The sequence below is a fragment of the Macrobrachium rosenbergii genome, chromosome 13 (genome assembly GCF_040412425.1).
Source record: "Macrobrachium rosenbergii isolate ZJJX-2024 chromosome 13, ASM4041242v1, whole genome shotgun sequence".
NCBI classification, from domain to species: Eukaryota; Metazoa; Arthropoda; class Malacostraca; order Decapoda; family Palaemonidae; genus Macrobrachium; species Macrobrachium rosenbergii.
The window spans coordinates 31508536-31528205 of NC_089753.1; the positions used below are offsets into that span (position 1 = coordinate 31508536).

General features: G+C 37.2%; 2 protein-coding genes across 2 annotated transcripts in view; one reads left to right on the forward strand and one right to left on the reverse strand.

Annotated features, from left to right (window-relative positions):
• Positions 1-19670, reverse strand: part of LOC136845128 (serine proteinase stubble-like) — a 512075-nt gene that overhangs the window by 161606 nt on the left and 330799 nt on the right. The gene's annotated exons all lie outside the window — the stretch shown is intronic.
• Roe1 (grpE protein homolog, mitochondrial Roe1) lies at positions 994-11048 on the forward strand. The gene is made up of 5 exons (XM_067114952.1): positions 994-1329; positions 5841-5985; positions 7612-7725; positions 8857-8976; positions 9993-11048. The coding sequence occupies exons 1-5, from the start codon at positions 1244-1246 to the stop codon at positions 10188-10190; spliced, it is 663 nt and encodes a 220-aa protein (XP_066971053.1). The 5' UTR covers positions 994-1243; the 3' UTR covers positions 10191-11048.

Below are 19670 nucleotides of genomic sequence, written 5' to 3' on the forward strand. Positions count from 1 at the left end.
GTATTACATCAGTTTGAACATTGAAGAAGAACGTCTTTCTGTCACAGATTTCTAAAAAATACATAGATGACGTTTCTCCTCCCCAAAACCATCGCCACATAATACTGTATAATCGCTGAAATATTTAATTGCATATTTCATTTATCAAACTTTACTTTCACATAGGTAGTTTTAAAATATAAAGATTAAACGACAAGTTTCCTTTGACTGAAAAAAGGGGAAAATATCATTTTGGACATAACAGTTATATAACAATACCGGTATCTCGGCATAAGAATTTTTCTTATTTATGATTTGCTGTAGATTTTTAAAAATTAGTTAAATAGTATCCTTCTATAATCGTATAGCCTCATTAACTAGAGAACACGAAATAATGTGAAGAATTACACATAGAGAAATATTAACTCGCATTATAGTTTTTAATTAAAGCTTGAAAATGTCCTGTGAATAATTCAGTACAAGCTGCTTAGTAATGATATTTAAAGCAGCCATAATTATGCTTATTACATACATAATAATATAATAGACTTTGAAAATAAAATAGCAATATAGAAAATAAATGAACGAACCTCACAACGTCACTTTTAACACAAGTTTCAGTAGACACTGAGTACTGCGTTGTTACATTATTTCAGTTTCGTTAATTGCCAGTGTTTATCGTTCAGGATGCTGTCAGTATCTCAGAGAATATTCTTACTTGCAATATTAATGGCAATGAGGCCATGTGTAGGCATTGCAAAGCGACATTTCTCCAAGAATGTTGATTAAAGAGAAAGAACTTTCACCAAAAATGTTGATTAAAGAAAGAGAAAACCCTAATAATAAGATTAATAAAAATAGTATCTTAATGACACAGAGTCCTGAGGGATTTCCAAACAAAAAAACGCAGGAATAAAATGGCAATGTGAGTCAGATAATGTTCCTCTAAATGGGTTACATAACATGATATCTATGGTTGATCAACAACTGAGCCTGGAAAAGAACAATATGCTTGTCAAGAAATCTTTCCACTCACGGCATCGACTCTCTCATGATACCATTATTGTCGATCAAATTACGAATTTAATTCGTGAAAATACAATTCAATTTCGTAAATATCCCCATTAGAGCCAAAAAATACTGAAAATTAAGCGATAGAAACGAAATAAACGAAGTTTTGTATAACGATGTGAACGCCACACTGTTCCTCCTTTAGGGTTCCCCGCAACGGTACATCGCGAATCTTTTAAGAAAAATCAACACCATGTCCATAGCCAGCATGAGTAAAGTCGTTTGTAATTCGCTTATTAGAAATTCTCTGCGGATTTGCAGCAAGTCGCCGACCACGGGGTGAGTGAAGAGAACGATTTTCCAATTAAATTTAACCTTTCATGATAATTGTGACATTCCGAGCCGGCTGTCTAACGTAACCTTACGGGGGATGAATTACTTTAGACTTCGTTTATTACATCATGTATATTTTCCTTCGCAAATTTACTACGACAAATTGTGTGATGCTGTCATTATGTCTATGTATATTTATATACTTGTCTTAAAATTAGGGCCGTGGTTGCCGGGCCTAATCTTGGACGCTATGAAGCCTGTCTTTGGGAAAGGTTTGCCGTTGTACGACAGCTTATGGAGGGGGTTCATGAATTTGGTTATGCAATGAGCCCATTCCTCTATAAAATAGCCTTCTATAAACTTGCCTACTATAAAATAATATCAAATATAAGGTAGAACTGCATAACAGCTCCGGATGGGGTGTTGCCTAGGAAATCGACTTTTCCGACGGGCTAGAATTTTCGTCGCTAATTATAAATTTACCATTATTTTTTGTCGCTCGACTGGAATTAACCTTAAAACTTATTACTTTTTAACGTTCTGGCCATCCTGGAAAGCTATCGTGCATGCGCAGTTATAGGGGAGCCTTTGACGAAAAGTGGAGTTTCCTATACTGTGGGGTCTGGGGGTCGAGCCCCCAGCTAAGTAACATGGCCTACTGGGTTAGGTTGGGGTACGTTAGGTTAGTCCAGTTCCTTTTATGACAGGTTTCCTTGGCCAGTCCCTTCTTGAACGTACGGCGCCCTGATGACTCGCGCGTCCGCGGAACCGTTCCGTAACGACAACATTTCGGTCCGGTCTTTCTCGGGAAGTTGTCCCCCCACCTGAAACAACACCAACTCCTTCATCAGCAACACTAAAAGTATAGGAAAAGTCGATTTCCAAGTTGGGCTAATAGTCCGTGTGGAGCGCTCTCTTAGAAGCACCGCTTACTCTCGCCCATGTTGGATTAGCCAATCGTAGGCCTAGCCTATGTAAGGTTATGGATTACCGTGATACGTACACTAGACATCAGTTCTAGACTAAGCTTTGCCTAGTTTATATTGAATTAGGCTTAGCTTAAGAACTTTCTCACCATTGATAGGAACCTCGTTTTGACAGTTAAAACTGTTTTAGGCTTGTTATTAAAATGGACGTAGGCTAGACTAAGCTATAGGCTACTGTCTTTTTTCAGCTGCTTAGGCTATGCTGTACCTTTGTGCATTTCTTTACCCTTAGGCTAGGCCCATTGCAGGTCAAACCATTTATTCTTGTGTTTCCTTGTAACAACAAGTAGGCCTAAAAGTAATGGGGAACCACACTTGGAAACAAGACATTTTTAGTAGTGGTGGAATCCAGTATACTTAAAACCTAAGCGAACCAGCCAGCTAAGTATGTAAATGCTAAATGATTTTACTTTAAACTGCTATCACATTTTGGAACTGAAAATACTGTATCATTTTCCTGTTTTAGAATGCGTTTCGAACATTTCTGACGCTTGTTTTGTTCTCGAACTAACCAAACACACCTAACCTAACCTAACGTAGGGTACCAGGTCCTTACCCTAGTGCATGATAGTGTGTGGTTGGTTAGGTCACTTGTGAATGAAATGAATGCCAAATGTTCAAACATTAAAATAGGAAATAGTATTTTCTAGTCTAAATTGTGATAATGGTTTACATAAATTTTACTCACTAAACATCACAAGGTAAAAAAGTCAGATATAGTGTCAAGGTAAAAAAGTCAGATATAGTGTGACATTAATGAAAATTTTGTAATAGCAATCACAGATATACACCTTTACCTAACTTTGGGTGCTACATCCTGTCAGATTTGATGGTCATCATTCTTTTGGACCCAATTAGTCTAATCTTGCTTAAAAATTATACCCATAGTAGTTATAAGGGGCATGTCCTCCCAACCATAAGGTATTGCTTTTGACATTTAATTTGTTTTTGCAACATAATTCAACCTAATGGACATTATATGTCAACTGCATTTGGAGCAAATTGACTGTCATGATATGGTGACTTGACTTGCTGACTGGGCAGATCCTAAGATCCTAAGGTTAGTCTATTTAAAAACAAAAAACACATCAGTGGAAAGATGATTACTTGTGCATACACATCAGTAGAATAAAATATAAGAAATTTGTTTTTGCATATTCCACAACAAATTGAACATTAGCATTCTGCTAATAGTGGGGCAGCTGGCTGGGGAGTTTTGGCCTGGGAGGTGGCCTCTTTGCTGAAATGCAAGCAGAAATATCACATTGGCTAAAAAATCTTATATTGAACCTCTGGTTTATCATCAGTAAATTCTTCTTCATGATGTGCAGTCCCTTTCAGCAATACTACATTGTTGCTGGTACATAGGAACATCAGCATCTCCCAACTTTATTAACTCAAACGTGGCCAGAATCACCAGGAGATGGATTGGGCGGGGTAGATATGGAATTGGAAGTAGCACCTATTAGTAGGCCAAGTAATCATTTATAACCTATTCAGGTCAATGAAAGATTTCTCCCAATTCATTCAAATACCATAGTGATAAATAAATAAACTCACAAGTATACCCAAACATGACCACAAGGTTAATACATCATATAATCATCACATGAGGTCCACCAGACTCAAGGGGTTAAACCTAAATTTTACTATGGCAGCTTAGTAACTTCAGTACTTAGCACTGGCCCCTAAATGCAGACACTGCTCTTCCTTGGGTGTTTCATAGTCTAGGCCTATACAAAATCTGACTAGCCTCAGTTTAAACTCTTCACCAGGCTAAAGCAAATTACATTATAGAACTATGCTATAGAGAAATTAGATGTGGTGCATGCATTTAGACTGTGCATTTGCACAGATGCTTATAGAACTTCACCGATGGCAAGTACAGTGGAACCTCAGTTAACGGACCTAATCCATTACAGAATGCTGTTCTTTAACAGATCTTTCTTTCAACTGAACAGATTTTTCCCATGGAAACAATGGGAATTGGATTAATCTGTTCCAGACCCCAGAAATACAACAAATAAAAGCATTTTAACTCATTTAACAAGCCTGGCATGCAGAAATCATACAGAAAACCTGACAAAGTAAACAGATGAAAAAAAAATGGAAACTTTTTCTCACTTTCCATGTAACTGGGAGAGTTGATGGCATATGTGGTAGGTGGTAAGAAAGGTGATGAGGAGAAGTGTTACTGTTTGCAAGGGGAGTTCCCTTCCATGAAAATTGCAGGCAATCATACTGCTGAGGTGGTTTCTCTTTCTACTGCTTGAAATTCTGTGTCTCTTTGTCACTAAAAGCATTTCTAGTGATGTTTGTTTTTATGCATTTTAATGTGTTCTTAAAGTGAGAGATAGCATTGTCATTTTGCAGGTGTATAGCACTGTTTGTTCAATTTTTTAAATTGGTGATATCCCTTATTTTGCACATCTTTCTTTTATTAATGAACTAGGGACATCTTGTCTTCCCTTCTACTTGTCTAAAGACAATTCCCTCTTAGGGGCCAAGATGACTTTAAGATATTTGCACTAAAATAAAATAAAATAAAAAAAAAAGACAGACAAAAGAGACAGTTTAGCAGAGGTGTGCATTGAGCGAGACCCACTCACAGACTAATCCCCCCTTTTTGCTCTGGGAACCACACATGTCATGTGCCTAATTCCATACTTGTTTTAGCTGATCATTTTTGTCCGTCCTTAAACCAAGCAAAAGTCTTCCGTGGGGGCAGATTTTTCGTCAGACAAATTGCACTTGAACTGAATTGTCTGCTAGTTGACATCCGATAACTGTAGTTCTACTGCATGTGCGTGTACAGTACTCAGGCTTGCCTCTGTTTGCAATCCACATGAAGGAGTCAAGTCTAAGATACGGTACATCACCAAAACCTAACTTAACATTACCTAGGATGCAGTACTTTGTTCGAAGAGGGGCAGGTGACTTCTACCTACTATACTTGCTCATCCCAAGGAATATCTTACATTAAAGTAACCTTGAACCTCAAATATTGTAAAGAAAAAATATCTTGGACATCTTTGACGTAAAATCAAGAAGAAAGGTTAGATTGAAATGGTTGCATTGTCAAAAGCTTTTTGCAGTGTACTTCACCATATGTAGCCTAATTGTATTCAAAGGGATATCATGCAGTTAGGGCTTACTTAAGTTAAGCTGGGTACATTGAATTTATTTGATTATATATACAGTATATGGAACCTTTCTTTTAAAGCTTTGGAAAACCAAACCATGAATAGTTTTCTTAGGTGATAAATATTACATACTGTATAATAGGCTACAAGAGTACTGCACTATGTTATTGTAGTAATCACATTTTGAGTCCAAAGTATTGTGTAATGGCAAAATATGCTCACTGAATGTATTGCACGAGTAGTTTTCAGAGGTACTTAGTTAATGAAACCATACATACATCCAAAAACCTGTGAAGAAATTATGGTATTGTTGGCAAATGCTTTTAACTTTGTACTGGTTTTTACTAACATACAAGATAAGACAACTTATACCAAGGATGCTTTGCAGGTGGACATACAGATGTCATCGTCTATATTGCGCAGCTGCGGAAAAACCAGCAGAGGGTACAGAAACAGAAAAACAACTTCAAGAACAAATTGCGGCATTAATGAAGGAAAATGAAAATCTAGCGGAAAAGGCAACTGATCTAAAGGTATGACGCTGTAGTTTTAGGAGTGTTACTCCGTGCAGCCATTAAGTGGCTGTTTTTAAGTTTACAATTACAAAATCATGATATGGGATTCAAGTACAGGCAGTCCCCAGGTTACGACGGGCTCAGCTTACAACATTCTGAGCTTCCAACGCTCTTCAGATATATTCATCAAAAACTATTTCCCGGGTTACAACACTTGTTCTAGGTTTATGATGCCGACGACGCTGATCCGACGTAAGAAATATGACTCCAAAAGGGCAGAATGGTCAAAATTTGGAGGTTTTTTGATGAAAACTCAATAAAAATGCAGTTTACGTTGTTTACAAGACACTCAGATGATTAAAAGTAAGGTTTTCTTACGATTTTCAACAATATTTTGGGTTACAACAATTTTTGGCTTACGACGTGGCGTCGGAATGGAACCCCCTCGTAAACTGGGGACTGCCCATATAGCCTAATACCTGAAATTAGATCTGAGTTTTTATTTGCTTAATTTGTTAAAAGTTTCTCTTTCAAATCATGTTGGGTAATGGCTTCAGAATATTTAGTGTTGAAGCGAATGTGAAATTGACCAACTTATTCATATGAAAATCTCAGTTGGCAATGTTTTTCAGAAACAACTGTTAATAAAAAAAATATATATTTACAGTAATATGAGTGTCAGATCATTTTTATCTTTAGTTCTTGATTCTGTATACTCTAATGTATGTCAAGAAAGGACATAAAAAAAAAAATAATCACAGTGAATGACATAAATTTACAAGACATTCAAGAGACCTGGACTGACACAGGAAAATATTAATGGAGGTTGTTAAACTCGAGAAGTGTAGTGAAAGTGAAATACTTTTGAAAACAGAGTCAAGTCCATGTTGTCAGGATGCCTCTTCATGATTCGAGGGTAACCCATTGAAAGGAAGGAATTTACTGAACTACTTTAAACTTTTTTTTTTTATCTCAGTAATAAATTTTTATCTGTAACCAGTATAAGTCTAGTTAATTTGTAATAAATTTTTATCTGGAACCAGTATAAGTCTAGTTAATTTGTAATAAATTTTTATCTGTAACCAGTATAAGTCTAGTTAATTTGTAATAAATTTTTATCTGGAACCAATATGAGTCTAGTTAATTTGTATTTCTGAATTATAAATACTGTACAGCACTTTAAATTTGGACAAAGGTGCACAAGTATTTCCCAGGCTCCATGTGTAATATGGTGTACATAAAGCCCAACCTACAAGAGGTTAGAGTACCCTGTGTAGGCCTCAAGTACATTTATATTTTCCAGTATACTGAAGGATTTTTTTTATAGTTGACAATGACATGGAAAATAATTTTTTATAATTAAGTGAATATTTTAGTAAAAATTGATGGAGTGTAGCCAGGAAATACTAGGGGTTAGGTTTACTACACCCTGAGCCCAATAATATTATAGTATTGGCTTTCCAGTGTCATCTTGATGTTACAGTAATGCTACGTATTTTTGTCGGTATTCTTCATAGTAACTGCTAACTGCAGTCGTAATGGTTATCATTATGTAAAGTAGAATGTTTAAGGAAGCCATTTTAGATGAGAAAAGCAGTTTTGTTACAGTTTTCATGCTATTAGCATTACTCCTTTTCCTCACAGGATAAATACCAAAGGACGTTAGCAGACAGAGAAAATGTCAGAGTTCGATTACAAAAAGAAATAAAAGACGCCAAACAGTATGGCATACAAGGATTCTGTAAAGATCTTCTAGAGGTAAGCTCCTTTTTTCATTTATTACAAGTTTCGCCATAAAATCTGAAAATGTCCAGTGATGATAAATTGAATAATCTTTATTTTCACATTATATTTAAGAACAAACTCTACAGGCTAGCCTTATGAGAGTCTAGAAATCTGACTGCATTGTCCTTTAAGTAAGTTATAGTGATAAAAATAATAATGTAATACTATATTGAAACAGTTCTCAACTGCAAGTTATTAATTTTTACAAAGCAGATATTAGTGCACCATTTTCCAGGTGTAATTTACCATGCTTGTGAAAGACTAGTTGGTATTTGTTTTTAAAAATGGACTTTCAGTTCTTGGTGAAGTATACAGTGCATAATAATTGTAATTTAAATACATGTATAATGTCCGGTCTGTATTATAATAGCAGGTGACGTGAAATCTCTGCGGTGTAACCTAGTGATAAGTTATACAATCTTACTAGCTGCTTATTACTGTATAGGCATAGTTGAATAATGCAAGCTAATCAACTCCAACACTTAAAAGGGCTTTTTTTTTTTAATTAAGGAGGGAAATGGAACAAGGTAGAGCTAAAAAAAGCCTAGAATTATTTTGAAAAGTGGAAATTAGACATGCTGAATGAAATGCATCTGGGAGTCAAAGTGATAATGCACATAACCTATGGTAACTTGAGTATACCTTGCAAGGGCCCCTTTGTATTTGCTACCAGAGGACTAGATGATTATTAGGTGATGCAACAAAATTTGTGGCTGATGCATATATGACATCGTAAAATGAGTTATTCCTCATATAACACTATTTGAACCTAGTTGTTGATGGAATTTATGTACAGTAATCCACGGCAAACAAAATGCTTCTCACCGTAAGCCTACACCACCATTTAATACCTTTGGAGATCACTGAGAACTCTTGTATTCCTAGCTTCATTCTAATCTAGTGATATGTGAGACTGTGGACTGGGAACTACTGTACTGTACGTGTATACATTATTGAAATTTCAGACAGATGGAACCAAAATGTAGTTGTTCCTGTAACTTTTTATTAATAAGCTATGTAAGCATAGAATAGAGTGTAATGTATTAGAGTATAATTCTACTGAAATTTCAGTGTAGCATTCTCAACTTTCTTTTTATTGTCTAGGTATCAGATGTGTTTCACAAGGCAATCAGCAGTGTGCCCGAGGAGAGAGTCAAAGAAGGTCCTTCAGATCTTAAGACATTATACGACGGATTAGTCATGACGGAAAGTCAGTTACTATCAGTAAGTATCACTTCATTATTTTGTCTTTTCAGGGGTTAATTGAAGATGAAGAAAATACTGGGAAAGAATAGTCTAAACAAAGGTAATAGGCCGATATACCTCTTTTAAGACGGCCAGTTCACTGAGGATCATTTTGGTTGGTCCCCAAGTCTTTTTTTTTTTTTTTTTTTTTAAGAAGGGTAAGTAGATTGGGCATTGAGTTTCAGCAACTGAATTAGAATCTGCTCCATTCAGGTTCTTGTTGTAATAGAGTCACTGAACTTAGTACGCTTGAGTGCATTACAAGAGAAATTGAAGGCATTGAGTTTCAGCAACTGAATTAGAATCTGCTCCATTCAGGTTCTTGTTGTAATAGAGTCATTGAACTTAGTACGCTTGAGTGCATTACAAGAGAAATTGAATTGTAATTCCAATTTCAAATCTTGATTTGCTGTAAATAGAAAGTGCATCTCAGTGAGGTTAGTAAACATTAGAATTGGGCATATTTGAAGATATTATGCAATAGCTAATCTTCCATTAAATTTTGATGCTGTTACTGAGTAAGATATGTCTCAAAGAATTTAAAGTAAAGTATCGGGTTGTTTATAATATTTTACCAAGGAAAGATCCATGATTTAATTGAGATAGGGGTCGGGTACAGTTTTAGCTGTTAGATGTACTGTACACATAAAATGTGTTTTCAAAACCTTTTGGAGGGATTGGGCTTTGGTAGAGCATAGTAACCTTATGATTTAAGAATGTCATCAATTTGTAGAAAATGTTATTCTGTAAATGTTTTACTTTTGAGTGTGTCCTTTGAATAGGCTAAATGTTTAAGAAGTAAATGTATTTCTTTACATCCTTAGAAAGTTGCTGTCAAATTTCATCTGCATAATTATTGTATTATGGGCAGGTGGTGTAATGGTAATATCAATTCAACTCTGATGTTGATTATTTGGTAGAGTATTTTGTGCATTAAAGCATTTACTTTCAACTATTTTGCAATTCCAAATATCAATAGATTTTGTTTCCACCAGGTTTTTCGGCGGCACGGCCTAACACAATTCATTCCTGAGATCGGGGATAAATTTGATCCCTCTCTGCAAGAAGCAATGTTTGAACTTGCGGCACCGGACAAGGAACCTGGAACTGTCGCTCATGTTATTCGCTCAGGTTGGAAACTTCACGCTAGGTGTATTCGTTCAGCTCAGGTCGGAGTTGTTAAGGATTCTTAATTTGGAAATAAGTGTAGCTCATTTAAGGATTGTACAGATTTTCCGTTACCTTGCAAAACTATTCATCTGTTGTACAGAATTGTTAATGGGTATTCCATTAGCTAATTTAGCTATGAATATGGCCAGGGGAATTACTGTTGGCATTGGCAAAAATGTTTGTAGGAGACTGATTGGTAATAACTTCTATTTATACCAGTAGAAAGGACCAGATATTGTCTATTATTGCAGTGTTACAAAACATGAGGTAAAGTTCTTATTAACAATGAATGGCTCTATAATATTGCACCTTGTATTTTGGTTAATCAGGATGCAACAACTTTCCATTTTTGTTTAATGTCTAACATTTTCTATTTTCTAATTGTACTTTAATTTTGACCTCATTCACCACTTCACACATAACCAATGGAGCATTCAGTTTCTATCAGCCAATTAGTGTTCTCATTGCTGCCATATGCAGAAATCTGCTTAGATTCCCCGCTGAAAGACAGGGTCCAGGAGTTTTTAGTAAAATGCTTTGTGAAATAGTGTGATTTGTAGGTCAACTAAATATTTGAGGGGCTGTTCCTAGGGCAGCTTTATTGATTTAAAAATAAAATTCTGCTTTATGTCTCCCTCATACTCACCAGTGATGTGAAATATGTAAATTTAAATTTATATATCTTATAGTTCTGCAATATGAAATATTCTAGGTAAAAGCATTGTGGGAAAAATAATTTTTCACATACTGTAATTGTACAAATCTTAAGTTTTGTAATGTATTTTGAATTTTGTTACTGCTGTGAATAGGTTATACACAAATGTTCCCTTTTACCAGTCATCAAATTATTAATTTGTGTAATATATGTTTATAAAAGCAAATGAAGAGTTTTATTAATCTTTCCCAAGCTCTCTTGCTCTTTGCTTGGAAACAGTTTGATTCCATGACTTGCACAGTGATTATATAATGTATGTTTTTGTAATGTGAAAATGATTTTAGGTGTGAAACAAAATGTAAATGATTTTGATGTACGTACAAAGATTTTAAATCTTCATAGAAGTCTTTAGTTATATCGTGCATCGCCTTACACAGTTAATAGGGGGTCATCTGACATCAGCTGCCTTAGATACATGACTGGTGTAAACAGGGAGTATCTCAAAACAGGGTATAGAATCTCAATTTTTAAAATGACGGGTACAAAATCTTATGTTTTAAAAATTAACATTTCCTTTGACTTTGCTGTTGCTCTAACTGTTATTAGGCCCTTTGATTCTTGATACTTTTCAATTCAACTACGATTTAGTCAATCAGGTACTGTGAACAGAATATGGGATTTTAGGAGGTTACTGTGTCAGGCAGCAAGGCCCTTACCTATCTTGCACAACAAGATACCAACCAGTAGGCAAACTTCGTGTTCTGACGGAGAGACTCCATTCTCTCCCTGCTCTCTTGCCAGGTATCACCCGAAAGCAGTCTCCTGCTGCATAACAGATCTGTTTTGAGTAATTGCTTCTACTCCCATCCGGAGAAATTCAATACAGCCATGGAGGTGTGCAAGGAGAATTCCCAAGATTCCCTCTTCCTCTCTACAGCTACATTCAAACTGCCTCAGGGAGGCAAGGCTCCCTCAGTGAAAGCCCTTGGGTACAACAAAACCCTCCACCTCAGTTGTGTAAAGAAGGCTTCAGCCTCAGAATCCCAGGCAAGAGCAGCTGCAGTCCTCTTGATCTAAGAAGGGTGGAGAACATTTCGCTTCCTCTTGGCTCCCCTTCCCAGGTCCATCCAAGAGGGTGGAAGAGGAAAGGAGGAAATCACTCAGAGTGGCGATCCCCTCCCCTGCTGACACACGAGAGGGATGACCTGTTGGACAATATAACAGCAACAAGGAATGGAGCCCTGGTTGGTGTCCATCCTGTCAATTAGAAACAGGCTTCTGTTCAAAGACCATTGCCCTCCCCTGTTGATAACTTCTAGTGTGTTCCAAGTTTACTTTTCAGATTCACTCAGGTCTTGAGCCCTACTGGCAGAGGTTGAAAAAATGCAGGAAGGTAGAGTTAAGATCACAGATTGCTTATTCTCAGATTTTTACAGATGTCTCTTTTTGTTAAAAGGGCCTCAGGAGGTTTGAGACTGAGCATTGACCTCTTGACACTGAACTGGTGCATCTGTCAGACTCCGTTTACAATGGAGAATGCTTGCTCAGTGTTAAGAGTCCACTAGAGAGGGTGATTTCATGTTCTCAACTTTATATCCCATTCCATTCCACAAAAATCATTATTGTAAATGAATGTCAGTCGCAAAACACAACACAATGAACTATTTTGTAAGTAATGTAGATTTATCAAAAAATTAAAAACTAATCAATAAAGCTGTCATACTTGGCTCCCTTAAAAAAGGTATATAATTTCAGAGAAATATACACCATCCCAAATAAAACAAATGGAATTATAAAAGTGACATAAAAATCAAATTTAGTAGATAAACCTTACCAATGAAAATAAAAATATTTGGACAAAATAGAAAAACTCACCCTTATACTATTCCCAAACCCCTCCAATGTAAGAATTACTCAAAGTAGGGTAGGTCATGGAAAAAATATCACAACAATCCTAAATGTACCTCACAAACCGGTGATCTTATGGAACACAAAAATGCATGAGTTGTAATCAAAACCACCAGCCAAGATCAAGAGTCCGTTTATATTTTATGTGTAATGCCGAACCTTAAGTATTGCAAGAGAGGCGAAAATTAGAACTGACAGGAGTTTTAATGACCCATAAAAAAATTCAGCATACAAAATGGCAACTAGTCAAACACTAGCAGAAATAATGTGGAAAATTATAATAAAGTAATACGTCACTAATTTCAAAGAAAATAATAATAAAAAATATATGAGGTTCGGAGTACCATACAACAAGAGGATGCTACAACCCAGGAAAAACTGAAGAGAAGGGCATGACAGAAAACAATAATTAAGGGCATCTTGTTCACCACAAAAAATTAACATACTGACTGTGATGAAATGTATCATTAAGATCAAAAGCATATGAAACTTCCCCTCACCCCGGAAATGATTAAAATAATCCATGCATTCCTAGGATAAGGATATAGGGGGAGACGAACTACACAAAATATCAAGTAAACAATGATAAGAACTTCAGTGCTAAATTCAAGGACCAAAAGTGTCTTAAACTACGAAAAGCTCTTGACTCTTATTTCTTATTTATTTTTGGCGTTTTCACGGACACATGCGGGATCAACTCGACTTTCTTCAGTATACGTATAAATTACAAAGAAAATGGAAATTATACGTTTTCTTTAAAATATATTAGCAGTGACCCATATATTTTAATCATGCTGATCAATATAAGTATGTTTGCTTAGCCGCAACATCTTTCACATTCAGTTCGGTCGATCTTTTTGATCTTTGACCTAGATTACCACTACTACTTTCATTTGAAATAAATTATCAAGACTAATTAAGCTGCAAAAAAAAATCATGTTTTACATTTTACAAGTTTAAAAAGTAGTAAATTTTCAAGGAAAGTTTACATGAAAAAATGCTCAAAACAAAAAGCAGGGACTAGAATAACAAATGTGGCGAAATAGTGACTGCATGGACAATGTGGACTGTCTGCTAAATGTTTTTACTTGTTCAAAAACCGCTAAAAGCCTTACGTAGAAATTAACGGGAGATTATATCTCTCAACCCAATTCTGTACTAGCAAGCACGACACACTAATACCACCAGTACCACGATTAAGTGCTTTCACTTACTGAGCAGTCCCTACAGACATGAACTCAGATCATAAGTTGCTGGGAGATACGACGGGAGGTGCTCACCCCCACCCCCCTCTCTCTCCCCACCCCTCCCTCCTCTCTCTCTCTCTCTCTCTCTCTCTCTCTCTCTCTCCATTCAACTCGGTCAAAGATGAAGTCTGAATAACTGATTTTTTTCCCAAATGGATTCGCAATTAACAGAGCTACTGCTCAAATGAACATTTTTATATCACTGAGTGATACTGGTCTCCAAGCTATGATTTTCAGTTTAATGGACGTTGCACTGATGAGGTTCAATAATAAAAAAAATTGGTTCAAGCTGATGAACATCCTAACAGAGGGATTAGAATTTTAGTGGAATGTTCCTGCTGTCACAGATTTGTTTTTTTTATGAAGGGAAAACTGAGTTTATTTCGACAGCTTGATAAAACATTCTTTTCTCGAGGTTCCTTCCATTTACTTCCCAAAATGCAAGGAGTCCGCTCGTCGAAGAAATATCGACAGCAAGAATAATATTTGCTGATCTTTCCTAGGTAGTGTCCCCCAGGGGGTTTTAACCCGGTATGTATCCACCTTTGCGGCGTGTTTAGTACAAGCCAGTTGGGGATTACCGTAAAAAACATAAACAAAAGACTGTAAATATCACAAAGATAATGACCCCCAAGAAATATTAGTCCTAGATACCGGCCCCCGAAAACCCTTGGGGGACACTATCTAGGAAAGATCCATACTTGCCTTCTCTGAATGTTACTGAAAACTGGAAAATGAAAACGCACTGATCTGCAACGAAGCTTTGTTAGATGATACGGAAAGGCGCCTGTCGCATCCAACGCTGTTATACAAAGAGCTGCAATTAATTCGGGGTGGGGGTTGGGGGGGGAGAACCGTTACCCAATTCTTTTGTCAACATCACAATGCCACTATGGGATATGAATGGGATGCGTAATAATAATAATATCGGTAGAATTTCACCGAGTCTCCATATTAATTATCTGGTAACCGGCTCAGCCCACACGGGAATAACCAGTAAAAAAACAATGTTTATTTTTATATTTCTATTAATAGTCATAATAATGATAAATTTAGATTAGTTTGAGATTAACGAAGCGACTCATTAACTTCCCGGCATCCGACCAGACAGTCGCATTAAATACATTCAGTCGTAATTACGGAAGGGATTTCAACAAAGTGGAAATATATGGTTTATCTTGGGTTACTCCATGAGAATGCATACAATGCACTGTTATTATCAGTATTATCATAATCCTTACTATCAATAGTATTGGTATGCAATAATAGCCAAGATGACTATTATTGCTAAAAGCGATATCAGCAATATTACTGGGCTACCATTTGTTTGCTAATTACCGTTGATATCTAAAACCCGTTATCTTCACACGCTGTCATAATGAGATATGTATAATAACCAGGATTATTATATAATGGAAGTATTTATTTTTTAGGTTGTCGCGCATTATTGAAAAATTAAAAGGAAGCTGCAGATTAAATCGGGCATATAGTTTACTCCTGAACCGTGACGTTAAAATCCTTATATCCCGTAGGTGGGCTGCGCCATCAGTGCACCTCATGCGGTGCACTGTAGGCATTACTTAAGGTTCTTTGCAGCGTGCCTTCGGCCCCTAGTTGCAACCCCATTCGTTCCTTTTACTGTACCTCCTTTCATATTCTCCTTCTTCCATCTCAATTTCCATCCTATTCTGACAATTGATTCATAGTGCAATTGCTTTGAGGTTTTCCTCCTGTTACACCTTTCAAACCCTTTACTGTCAATTTCCATTTCAGCGCTGAATGACCTCATAAGTCCAAGTGCTTGGCCTTTGGCCTAAATTCTAAATTCAATTTCAGTTAAAATCCTTACGCACGAAAACACATAAAGATTTAGAAGAATGTTAGAATGTTTGAGGGATCCATCTTCCTTCGACGGAGGAGTGAGGTGAAATTATGGAGGCGTTAGGTGGGCAAAGAAGGATTCCGAATCTGGTCTCCATTGATCTTGCCGAGGCCTATCAAAGGTCACTCCATCTGACGGCGCGCGTTGGTCTGCTTTTCGTGTATATATATATATATATATATATATATATATATATATATATATATATATATATATATATATATATATATATATATATATATATATATATATATATATAATCCCACTATGTGTGAGGAAGTGTTCTTAACACGCAGTGTGATTATAAAGCGAAATATAAATGAAAATACAAAATTTATTTACATCACTTATGCAACGACGTATCGCAGGAGTTAAAGAAAAAATATTACGGCCGATCGCACTCGTTGTAGTGGCAGTCAGGGACTGTCCTTTGAACGGCTCCTCTTTTGAAGCAAACGCTTAAATTTTTATTGACGATCTATCGCTTGAATTTGAGGTGTCTTACGTAGTCACAGAGCTGGAGGAAGGAATAAAACACGAGGATTACCAGGCGATCCAGTTTATGGAATGGACTGGAATGTACAGTTTAGCGCTGGAAAGGAAATTGAAAGTAGGTAGGTCTGAAAGGTGTAACAGGAGGAAAACCTCAAAGCATTTGCACTGTGAAATCATTGTTAGGAGAGGGTGGATAGCAAAGATGGAAGAAAGATAATATGAATGGAGTACAGTAACAGTAACAGGAATGAAAGAAGATTACAGCTGAGGTCCACTGACGGCACACAACGGGACGCTGCAAAGAGCCTTCAGTAATACCCACAGAGGAGCTGTGAAAACACGAGAGGACTTGGTCATCACCTTGTTTCATTCCTTCCTCCGGTCCTGTGACAACTACACTGTTCATGTTGAACCGAAAGCAAAGTATTCTCCTTTCTATCTATATGGGATGACTGGAGACTTGAGACTTGCCTAGACTTGCTTTAATCTTGTCTTGCTGTTCTTGGTCTTATCTTGTTCTGCTTTGCTAACCAGCCTTGAAAAGTTCTGGCGTACACAAACACCACACTCACACACATACACACACGCTCACTAAAAGTAGACATAACCTAGTGTTGGTCAACTGGCTCTGGAAATATCTCGAACAAACAGATTATATAAAGCCACAAGGAAATCAAAGCTGACATGCTTTTAGATAGATTATACAGGAATTTCCTTTAACATCTTGTTAAACAATTACGCTGTCAAAAACAAACATCTGCACGAAATTAACGTATTTAATTGAAGTTCCAGAAACTTACAATAAATGAAAGATATGTTCTCGCAACTGCTACAGAAAAGCAGTAAGGTTGAACTGCACAAAAAAAAAAAAAAGTCTCCACCACAGAATTTGTACTTTGACAATATATATATATGAAATGAATATAGATTCGTTATCACCAGCAATCCCTTGAGAAGCACGAGTCTCATACGTAGGTCTGGGAAGCATAAATATTATAAATACTTTGAAGAATTCATAAACGGTTGATTATTCAAATCAAACCGCCTACGTATACTGCTGCCCGCTCAGGTGCTCACACCAATGTAAAATGGATCTTTCTCAGGTGACCCCCCGCCTCACACCAATGTAAAATGTCGGATCTTTCCTAGATAGTGACCCCCAAGGGTTTTCGGGGGTCGTTATCTAGGACTAATATTTCTTGGGGGTCATTATCTTTATGATATTTACAGGGATCTTTCCTAGAGAGTGACCTCCAAGGGTTTTCGGGGGTCGTTATCTAGGACTAATATTTCTTGGGGGTCATTAACTTTATGAAATTTACAGGGATCTTTTCTAGATAGTGACCCCCAAGGGTTTTCGGGGGTCGTTATCTAGGACTAATATTTCTTGGGAGTTATTATCTTTATGGTATTTATAGCCTTTTGTTTATGTTTTTACCAGGTTAAAACCCCATGGGGGTCACTATCTAGGAGAGGTCCTAAAAGTCAAAGGTCGCAATCAAAGGATACGAGTTTTCTGGCTGGGTGATCATCCACTCTCTTTGGTCTCTTCTTACTTAGCTGTCCAACTTCTTGAACATACACTGTTTTAATCTTCACTTATCATTTAAGATTAAGTCCTTTGGTATATATATACAGTAGTATATATAGTAGTATATAGTATATATACTATATACAATACTATATACAATAGTATATGCCATTTAAGAATAGGTCCTTGGTATATATACAATAGTATATGAACAATTTAGTACGAAGGACAAGCGCTGGGACCTACGAGGTCATTCAGTGCTGAAAATTGGTGTAACAGGAGGAAAACGTCCTTTGGGCGAGCCCTAGGAGAGACTAGGTAGTGACGCAGTGATCTCGTTAAATTACTTAATACTACAAGTAATAATAATAACACTTGGCTCACAATAAAAGCTTTGCAGCAAATTCATTATTATTATTATTATTATTATTATTATTATTATTATTATTATTATTATTTCAGTAGATGAAACCCATTCACATGGAACAAGCACACCAAAGGGGCCTCTGACTTGAAATTCTTTAAGCTTCCAAAGAGTGTTGGTTTCAACCTCCCACCGCAGCAAACCCCCCAACACTGCAGCAGTAACTGATCATGATACAGAGCCAGTGATTTTTCATCGGCCTGGGGGAGACGCGAACCCGCCACATCTCAATGAGTGGCATGCCACGACACTACCCACTATACCAGCGGACCACCTAGGTTTTATTCAGTTCCTCCCATTCATATTTCTACTGAATATGAAAACTGTAGCATACAATCCTCGATTTTCTTTTAAGTACAATAAGCACGTCCAGTGCGAACTTATTACAATGCGACTCCTTATTCCATTTAAACGAAAGACCCTCAAGAACCCTGCTAAAACCGCCGGCGATAATGAAGCCAAAACGTGGCGAGAACCTTCAACTCTGGAACATTCCAACTCTTTCGCAACACATTCTGAAAACCTGTTATGACGAAGGCAACAACGTCTCTATCGGCAGTTTTATCCAAATGGTCGCCTCATTAACATTCACTTACGGTTACGGCCCGAGCCGAGATTCGTTGCTTAACCCCGAGAGTTCTGGAGCCCCGCATCGGCCCTTTACCTTTGGCGAAAGGGCTATAATATCGCCTCGTCGGGTGGCAGATGTCCTTCTTAGCCGAGAGGCCCCTTTGGCTCCGAGGCCGAGCGTCACTGCAGCCACTCGACGCGAGGAAATGAGAACATAACCGTTGGGGCGAAATGAGAGAGTCATGAATGTGTATAGATTTTCCATAATGACATCGTCATCTCCGTAATCGAGTGGGATTTCAGTGCGGCTAAGTGGCGCTTAAGAGGCTCGACCTTGAGCCCGTATTCTACGACGATAGAGCTCAAAGATAGGCTCAACCTTGAGCTCCTTTTCTACGACGATAGAGCTCAAAGACGGGTTCAACCTTGAGCTCGTTTTCTATGACGTAGGCTCAACCTTGAGCTCATTTTCTACGACAATAGAGCTCAAAGATAGGCTCAACCTTGAGCTCGTTTTCTATGACAACAGGCTCAACCTTGAGATCGTTTTCTACGACAATAGAGCTCAAAGATAGGCTCAACCTTCAGCTCGTTTTCTATGACGATAGAGCTCAAAGATAGGCTCAACCTTCAGCTCGTTTTCTGTGACGATAGAGCTCAAAGAACCTCGATAGGGTTGTTTTCGTTTTTCTATGACGATAGAGCTCAAAGATAGGCTCAACCTTGAGCTCGTTTTCTATGACGATAGAGCTCAAAGATAGGCTCAACCTTGAGCTCGTTTTCGATGACGA

Bases quoted from the DNA above. Each gene is read 5' to 3' on its own strand.
- Roe1 (XM_067114952.1), top strand. From the start codon at position 1,244: ATGTCCATAGCCAGCATGAGTAAAGTCGTTTGTAATTCGCTTATTAGA. The intron at 1,330-5,840 runs GTGAGTGAAGAG...GATGCTTTGCAG, and splicing joins AGCAAGTCGCCGACCACGGG to GTGGACATACAGATGTCATC. The intron at 8,977-9,992 runs GTAAGTATCACT...TGTTTCCACCAG, and splicing joins CGGAAAGTCAGTTACTATCA to GTTTTTCGGCGGCACGGCCT.